The 9,740-nt window shown below is 31.3% G+C and overlaps 1 protein-coding gene across 2 annotated transcripts; it reads right to left on the reverse strand.

The window, feature by feature from the left end:
* Positions 1–4,127: 4,127 nt before the first annotated feature.
* Positions 4,128–5,061, reverse strand: LOC108487467 (protein LEAD-SENSITIVE 1-like). 2 transcript variants are annotated; one of them, XM_053018343.1, is made up of 2 exons: positions 4,925–5,061; positions 4,128–4,806 (listed from the first exon to the last, which is right to left on the reverse strand). In XM_053018343.1, the coding sequence occupies exons 1-2, from the start codon at positions 5,001–5,003 to the stop codon at positions 4,343–4,345; spliced, it is 543 nt and encodes a 180-aa protein (XP_052874303.1). In that variant the 5' UTR covers positions 5,004–5,061; the 3' UTR covers positions 4,128–4,342. The 2 variants fall into 2 exon arrangements, with proteins under 2 accessions (XP_052874303.1, XP_017647311.1); XM_017791822.2 differs by having other exon boundaries at positions 4,907–5,047.
* Between the last annotated feature and the right edge of the window lie 4,679 nt (positions 5,062–9,740).

Here is a 9,740-nt window from a genome sequence, read left to right on the forward strand (position 1 = left end):
TATGTGTATATTGTATGTGTTCATTTTAAATATGTTATGCATATATATATATATATATATATATATATATATATATATATATATATATATTATGTACCTATATTTAGTATTAGTATGTAAATATTTTTCATTCCTATATTACGTACATACTCCTAACATCATCATTATGTATGTGCATTCATTGTTTCTATTTCGTGTTTAATTCTAGTATTATGTCTAATATCGCATATATCTTTGTTATTTTTAATATTATTGTCACACTTGTATTTGCGTCAATATATTTCTAGCTCTGTCATTTATTTATTTGCTTTGCATGAGTTCGAAAATCTTATTCTTGTTTTCTAATTAATTTCAATACATGAGGCAACGTATCGGTTTAATACTAAGTCGTCGATTTCATCGTTATGTTGGGTGAACATCAATCGACTCGTGTTAAAACGGTATGCCTTTCTAAAAAACCAAAAAAACTAAAATTTCTCGTCTTTTCAACTGGATCACGACTAAATCTTGCATTGAACTCGAATTTTTGAAAATCAAGACAACACGTGTTTATAAGATACTAATTTTGGGCGTCGCGAGGGTGCTAATACCTTCATCGCACGTAACCGACTCCCGAACCCTGATTTTTATCTGGCTTTTGACGTAGACCTAAATTTAGCCTTCATCTTTGTTCGAGAATAATTTTTTTTTTCAAAAAGATGATTTATTAGGTGTCCGATCACACCTAAAAAAAAGATCGGTGGCGACTCCCACTTTACTTCAAAATTAATCTTTAGTTTTCAACTTTTCATTAAATCGCCACAATTAACGACCGGAAGCAAAATTTTTTTACGTCGCTACAATAATTACACATTAAATTAAAATTTATATATAATTTTAACATTCATCACTTATTAATATTCCTATTGCATGCCGTTGCAAGTACACATATCTAGAAGTAATTATATGGAGAGTCAGAGAAGCCCTTAGACAAAGTTTCCAAAAGCACGCCACCAACCGTCATGTATATTTTCTTATTAGCCTAATCATGACCTAAAAAGTCGTCTAAAAATTGTAAATTTCCTTGTAAAAGAATTTTTTTAATAGGCTTCTGAAAATTTTTCTAGTAATGGAATTTGCATGCAACTTTCGAGTCGTTGACAATTCTCTTCTTTAGCATTTTTGACCTAAAACATAAAGTCAACTTTCTCAAGTAATGAATATAATACTAGCATCATTGACATTAAGCTCCAGCTCCCCTTAAGCTCTACTTACTCTCTCCTAACAAAAAATTCAAAGTAACTCTCAGTAGTTACAAATGGAGAAACATCTTCATATGTAATAAGTGTTCATATTTCGGCCTTTATATTTAATATTTCGTTTGGTTGTTAAGTGAAATGTTGCATCTTAGCTTTCTCATTTGCGTTTGTTTGAGTTTTTTTTTTAATTATGCTCGATTTTTATATGATTTTAATATTTGATAATTAATTAAGTGTTGTATGATATGGATTAGGTTTATGAAAACTTAAAGTTTGAATTTTAAGACTGTCAGAAGCAAAACGTAGAGTTACAACTAGCGAAACAAAGCTTCATTATGGTCTTAAATAATTTTTTTACATAATTTTTTTCCACCCACTTCGTGTTTTATGTATCTATATTATTTATTAAGCATTTTATTGCGTCACTCAAGTCTCAACCTAGTTAAGAAATTACAAAAAAAATCATTTTATTTGTAAAGTTATATGATTATGTGGATGCTTTTGTCTTTTTATATTTTTATAGATCAATAAAAATTTATCCATAATGAGATTTTAACCAATGACACCATGCACATAAAAACTTTTTAACCCTCCATTGAATCCATTTTTATGAAGCAGTCAATTTGATTTGAACTATTTTGATCTTAATAATAGTTTTTTCAGTCAAATGAAAAAAAATTGAAAAAAGAAAAGACAAAGAAAAATAAAAAAAGAGGAGATAACAGTTTTTTTAGTTAAGGTTTAGGTTTAAAAATTTTAATTAATTAATTTTTTTAATTAAAAATCTATTTTCATCCAATTTAGAAATTTAAATTGGCACCTAAAATCTATTTGGATTGCCACGTAGGACTACCGTTAGAGAGATAACAGAATTTAACGGTAGAATGATCATTTCGTAACAAAATAATAACATAAGTGACTAAAACGTAACATTTCAAACATAAGTGACTAAAATGTAACCTGAGGCAAACAAAAGTGACTATTTTTGTAGATTACCCTTAAAGTAATTATTAGTTTTTATTTTGGAACTTTAATAAGTATATTTGTGTTTTGAATTTTTATATATTTGTGTATATGAATAATTTTGTCGATTGAGTTAGTATCACAAATGAACACTGTTACACCTAACTTTATTTGGTAATATGTTTTGATATAGCAAGTTAAAATATTTTTGAATAAAAGTTAAAGTTGAACAAAATTAGCAAAATGATAAAATCAAGTTAAAATTATTTCAATTGAGTTAAACATTTTCAATCAAGTTAAAACTGTTTTAAAACAAGTCAGTATTACTCCAGGCCAAAAAGTCTACTTTTTGGCCAAGTATTGATAGTTTTCAAAATATCGATACCCTTTCTAAAATCGATACAAAATTGACATTTTGTTTTCAATCAATTATAAAAAGTATCGATACCTTTTACTAGGTATCGATAAATTATTTTTGGTATCGACGTAAATTAACTAACTTTAACGGTCACTAAATCAGAAATTAAATGCTAATAGTATCAATACTCGTTAAAAAAGTATCAATACATTTTGTTGTAGGTGAATTTAATGCTCCAGTATATTTTCATTCCAATGGCTCTATTAACTTTCACAACAACCACAATGGTTAAAAATAAATTAGAGGGTATAAATACCATCTTTTAAATGTCCTACAATAAAGAGAGAGATCCTCAAGCTTAAAGATCAATCAAAACAACCTTACTGTTTAATTCTTTCATATTTTTCTTATACACACTTATGAGCTTTCATGTTTATTCATGTTTATTTGAGCTTAATTGGCAAACATTCTGATATTGTAAAGATTATTTCTTTATTCGCTTCTTTGTATCTTTTTGAGATGGTTGAATCTTAATGTTTGGATAGAAACCATAAGAGAGTTACAATCTTAAGATTCTGGGTAGAAATTTTAAGGAAGATTGTAAGGTTAAACATTATCCTCAAAGGTTATCAAAATAGTGAATTTAGGAAAATTCTTAGTTGAAGAAAGCTAAGGTAGTGGGGTAAGTAATTGGGGCTGAACCACTATAAACTCTTATGTTCATTGTTTCATTTTTTTATTGCTTCCACCATTTTTCTTAAAGGCCAATTCTCCTTCTCTCTTGGAGATTTTGAGTTAATCATTCGAGTTAACAAACACAAAATCAATTCAAGATTGATGACAAAACAATGATAAACAATTGTATTCATTTAGTATTCTTAATATGATGTGATTTAAATTTCATTTTACTCACAATTTAATCTAATTTTTATTTTAGTATTGCACATATGGCATGTGTTATTATTAATTAATTCTAAATCATATTTTTCATTAACTATATTGTGTGTTATTTTAAACACAAATTTGCATTCTCAATACGTGATTTTCACACGTATACACATGTAATAAGATTTCTAGTATAGATAATATGATTGATTGAGTTAATGTCACGGATCAACTCAATATTGTATCTTTTCAAAAAAAAAAATAGTTTTATTATTGAATTTTCCTTTCACCAATATCATAACATATTAACAAGATAACATTTTAAGTGCTATAGAAAATAACAATACCAATGATAAGCAATTGGAGTGCATTTGATATTCTTAATATAATGTATTTATTTATTTAAATTTCTTTTACTCACAATTTAAATTAATTTTTCATTTTAATTTTGTGCATTTTGCATATGTATTGTTATTATTAGTTTGAAATCATATATTTTATTACTTATTTTCAAACACACTTATCTACCAAATATGCAATTCATATTTGCATATAGGTGAATATCAGCACCAGTTGGCTTTGACTTTTAAGTTTACTGGGATATGAGATCTTCTTAACATGGTTCATACTTATAAGATGTAATTGAAGTCCCGTGAATGAGTTGCAGGCAGAAGTTACACGCCTTCCGAAACACCACAGCCTATATTTTATTACTTATTTTATATTGTTTTCAAACACACTTATATACCAAATATGCAATTCATATTTGCATATAGGTGAATATCAGCACTAGTTGGCTTTGACTTTTAAGTTTACTGGGATATGAGATCTTCTTAACATGGTTCATACTTATAAGTAAGATGTAATTGAAGTCCCGTGAATGAGTTGCAGGCAGAAGTTACATGCCTCCCGAAGCACCATAACCTGCCGCAACAGCAGCGCCAGCAAGAATACCAGCGGGACCAGCAGTAGTAGCTAGTTCAATACGGCCTAAAATCTGGTAACTTACCTTAGAGCCTGTTTTGCAATACACAGCGAAGTGCTCACAGTTGTTAGTAAACATGTCATAGGGGCCAAACCCATTCCGTTCAAGTAAATCAGTTGCGGCGCTAATAACTTCATGAGGAGGCTTGGAACGGCTTGTGCAGCAAGTACCACGTTTTCTACTAATGAATTCTAGAACGGGAACTCCATAGTCATAGATCTGGAGCGTTTCACCATCAAGGAAACAATCTATGCATACTTTTGCTATTTCACCATTTTCGACTCGCTTGCCTCCACATCTATGGCATGCAGGTAGCTCCCCAAGTTTCTTGGCTGCTCCCCGGAGATGAATTACCATGCCGTCCCCCACATATATTCCTGCAGTGCTCAATCAGAAACACCCAATGTTTATGTGTGTGTATACATGTTATGATCTTCTGGGTATATGGATAAAAAATTGAAAAGAAACAGAGCAAACCATGGTGATCATAGAGACCTCCCTTTCTTTCACAGTAGATGTGATCCCCTGGTTGAGGAAACCTTGGTTTGCTTGGTTTGCTTTGTGGCTGTCCCATTTTTGATTTCTAGTTAAAATCTTTTGTTTTAAGTTGTGCTTTTAGTAATAAACTAAGGCAAATTTATAGTGGATGTGATTAGAAGAAGCGACAAAAAATCGAGAATCAAATTTAATACAGAGAAAACATATAATTATGCTTTGAAAGTTTTGGAAAGGAGGTTCTGATGCTTGCTAGACAAATTGTTCAAAGGAATCAAACGTTCCTTCAATGGTGCCAGTATACATACCAATGTAAATGCTTGACATGATTTTAGTCGCATTAAAGTTCCTACTGCCTATACCCTTTAGCTCTTTTACGGATAGATTTGAAAAAAATTTAAATTATTTGGAAAATATCGTTGTTTAGTCATAAATTTTGCTCTATAAATGTGGTGCAGATGAAACCTTTGTTGGAGAAATTATGGTTTCAGCTACAAGAGCAGTTTCAACTTATGTTGTAGCTAGGCTGAAACAATAATTTATCATGTTTAGAACTGATAATCATTTTAGCTAAATCTATTTGAATGTTGAACTCATAATCTGTTGCAAGCTTTCATGGCACGTCTTAGAAGATTAATCTAACGAAGGAACAAATCATAAATGATCGAATGTCAATTCGTCATGCAAATCGAATTCCCTATTTAATGGAAATTGGATCGACTGAGTTAAAGAATATCTTGAAATTTTCATTATTTATCCTAAACTTTGTTAGGATATTTTGTAAGATACTTTGGTGGGTATTGTTATTGTAATATATTTGTATTTCATCCAGAGGCTAAATCAAAATTTTTTTTAGGGGACCAAAATTAAATTGTAATTTTTATGATAGTAAAAATATAATTTCACCATTTTAATAGTCTATATATTTATAATTTTTAAAATATTAAATTAATTTTTTATCATTTTTAAGGAGGCTAAAGTGTATTTTTATTTTTACTAATTTAAAATTTTAAAAAATTTAAAGCACTTAAATGAAAATTTTCTATTTTAGGGAGAAATTAAGGCCCCTGCCAGCCCCCTAGCTACGCCCTTGATTTCACCGTGGCTAAAGTAACTATATATGTGAAGCTTGACTTAGTTTGTAAGAAAGTCAGCGCTTTATATTATTCTATTAAAAACCAATTTGATTATATAGCCGCGGTTTTTCGAGAGAAAATTTAGTAGAAAGTGATCTAGATTTTTTGTATAAGTGTAAGTTTGGTATATAGTGAGTTGTAGGATTTAAACCCGTTAGGATCTAGTGATTTTGTTTATATGTACTTATAATTTTCAAAAAAATTAGTTTAATAAAATATTCATCAAGATCATTAATATATTCATATATTGTTTTCAATAGTTTTTGCATGTAAAGAAAATGAAAACAAATATTAGTTTACTAATTATCTAAAGTTTAACTAATATTAAACGGCATTAATAAGGAAAGACAACTTATATTAGTAGATAATCCAAACATGTTATTAGTCTAATCAAAATTGAACAAATCGATTGAAAAACTAATATGTCGTCTATCAAATCCAATTGGAGAGATACCTTGTCTTGGTATTGAAGCAGATGACTCTTAGAAGATAGAGACATAAATGTGACTGACTTGGCTGATAGTATATTGGACAGAATCCAAGTAAAATAAATCCTAAATCTATTTATGAATAGTGGAGAAGGTCGTTCAATAGAAACCTGAGATCGACTTAATGTAATAGCTCGTTTTTAGTCAAATCAGAATAGTAGTTTCGAGACCACAAATTCGAGGTCAAAATAATTATTTTATTATTATTTTAATGTCTACAGCATGATAGTATGATTGTGTGAAAATTTCGTTAAGAGACTTTATCGTTTGAGTGCTTAATTTGATAAAAAGGATTAAATCGAAAAAAGTATAAAAGTGTTGTGCTAATATCCAAAATTATTAAATGGCTATAAAATTAATTAGCGGAAGTCCTTATGTGGTAATTATACAATTGCTAATGTTAGTGGACATTCTTGGACATGGATTAGGTGATTTTTAATGTTTTAATTTAAGGTTAATTTTTGTATTTGATAATTAAAGGTTAATAAAATAAAATAGAACAAAATTCCCACTCATTGTCATTTTCTTCCAACCGATTCTACAAAAGAAAGAAGCCATTTTTGCTTGAAGCTAGGTTCGGCCAAGAACTCCATGCATGTGAGTGAATTTTGTTTCGTTTATAATGATTTTTATGTTTTCGGCATCGTTGTAACTTCATCTAGCTAGCCCAAGGACTAATTTGAGAAATTGTTAAAAGTATAGGCTTTTTCCATTGATGAATGTTGGTGTATTTTGATGTTTAATGGTAGAAAATGCATGGTTGTTTTTAGATAAACAACATTTGTGAAGTGATTTTTAGTAAAATGTCCAAATTTAAATTAAATTGTGAAATGTGTAAATTTTGTGGTTGAAATGTGAAATAAATGAAAATTATGGGCTGCTAGGGGTCCCTATGAAATTCGGTTGGCATGGGTAAGGGCTTAATTGATGAATTTGCATTTTTATGAGATATGGACTAAATTGTAAAAATATTGAAATATTAGGGGTAAAAGTGTAATTTTTTCATAATGTGTTTTGGATTAAATTGAATTGAGAGGTGATTAAATAAGATAATTTTGATTACCTATAGATCAAGAAAAGGGAAATTTGGACTTAGATCGGGGAAAAAAAAGCTTTCGAACTAATCGACTTAGTTCGCTGTTTTTCTGACTGAGGTAAGTTTGTATGCAATAAGCATTATTATAAATGTGTATTAATCGCTTTGATGTTGCCTAAATTGTGAATTACAATGTTGCGGACACATTCGGCGAAGACTCGACATTGAAAATCCCGATTGAACCTTAGGAATAGAATAGGATACGAGTGTCATGTCATTAGGGGATACATTGAGTTGGCTTCGGGCCATGATATTAGCACTTGGGGTGCGAGTTACACTGAGTTGGCTTTGGGCCATGATATTAGCACTTTGTGCGAGTTACACTGATTTGGCTTTGGGCCATGATATCAGTACTGCGAGAGCGAGTTAAAGCCATGATATTGGCACTTAGGGTGCGAGACTCCTGGGTATCCGACTTTTATTCTAAATGGTTCAACGGGTATATTGAGGATATAAGATGGTGAGAGATGTTCTAGTATCGGTACAGGTATGTACGGAAGTTAATTGAGCATTGAAACTATGGAACTGATGAGTTCCTTAGTAAGTTATGTGAATGATCACTTGGTAGCTTTGAGATTTAATAGAATTGTTGTATAATGCTTTCTATTATTTGATTGGTAAATGGATGGTAAGATTTGCTTATTATTATTATCATACGAGCTTACTAAGCTTTATAGCTTACATCGTTTAAATTTTCCATGTTTTATAGTGTTATCAAGCTAGTTCGGATTTAGGGATTGTCGGAGATCGCTTCACACTATCCATCTATCATTGTGGTACTTTTGAAACTAAGTTTTGGTCGTATGGCATGTATAGGTGTTATGGTCATTTTGCTATGTATTTTGGTAATGGATGTAGCCATTTGAGTTGGCTTGTGAATGATGAATGGTTACTATGTATATAGCCATGTAAGTTGGCTTATTTGGTTTAGTTGATGATGTATATATATGTACATAAGTGTTAATATCCCTTTGATGTGGCATATAATTGCTTGGTAAATTGTTAGTTGAGGATGAGTAGTTAGGTAGCCTTTGCTTAGAATTTAGTATTGGTATGCTTATGATTTTAGGCAAAGTTTTGCTTAGTTGAAATTATGCATAGATACTTTGTGAATGCGAATTTGGCATGTTTTGAAATAGCCTATTAGGATACTTGGTATCTAGTGAATACTAGTATGGTTTCATGCAAGATATGGGCTTGATTGAGAATGGTTGGAATTCCCTTTTTATGCTATGTTTTGGTACCTTTTGGTATGGTGTAGGTCTGCACAAGTGTGGGTGGTAAAATGGCTTGGTAAATAGCCTATTTTTGTCCATATGGACAGAGACACGGGCGTGTGTCTTAGCCGTGTGTGACACACGGCCAAGTTACACGGCCATGTGTCCTCTGGTGTTGAACTAAAAACCAAGTCAGTAGCTTCACACGGCCTAGCATACGGGTGTGTGGCTTGGCAGTGTGGCATAGTCAGTATACCCTTCAGTTTTCACATGGCCTGGCACATGGGCGTGTGAGGCCATTTTGAGAGGCACACGGCCTGACACATGGGCGTGTGGTCTGGACGTGTGAGCCAAGTCAGAGAGTTACACGGGGTTGAACATGGGATGGGACACGACCATGTGATCTCATTTTGAATGCCTATACAGCCTGAGACACAGGCATGTCTCTTGGCCGTGTAAGAGACACAGCTGGGGCACACGGCGTGTAGCCCTTGTACCTTGAGAAATTTTCTAAGTTTTTGAAAAATTTCCCGAGTTACCAGTTTAGTCCCGAACCACTTCTAAAGCATGTTTTGGGCCTCGTAGGCTCATAATAGGGACGATATGTATGATTATGAATGATGTTTACTTGATGATGATAAATGTATGAGAATTGTATGTATAATTGTGTAATTGATCCGGTAATGCTTCGTAATCCTATTCTGGCAATGAATACGGGTGAGGGTGTTACACTTAACCACCTCGTATAAAGCTCATATATAATTTTAGTTAAAGTTTAATGCTATAAATATCACAATACTTTATTTTAAAGAAAATTTTTAATTAGCCATAAAAGTAACATATTTTAATCCCATTCTTAGTGCGTTTTTGGATGAATTC

The sequence above is a fragment of the Gossypium arboreum genome, chromosome 8 (assembly GCF_025698485.1).
Source record: "Gossypium arboreum isolate Shixiya-1 chromosome 8, ASM2569848v2, whole genome shotgun sequence".
Classification (NCBI taxonomy): Eukaryota; Viridiplantae; Streptophyta; class Magnoliopsida; order Malvales; family Malvaceae; genus Gossypium; species Gossypium arboreum.

Bases quoted from the DNA above. Each gene is read 5' to 3' on its own strand.
- LOC108487467 (XM_017791822.2), bottom strand. From the start codon at position 5,003: ATGGGACAGCCACAAAGCAAACCAAGCAAACCAAGGTTTCCTCAACCA. The intron at 4,807-4,906 runs GTTTGCTCTGTT...TGAGCACTGCAG, and splicing joins AGGTCTCTATGATCACCATG to GAATATATGTGGGGGACGGC.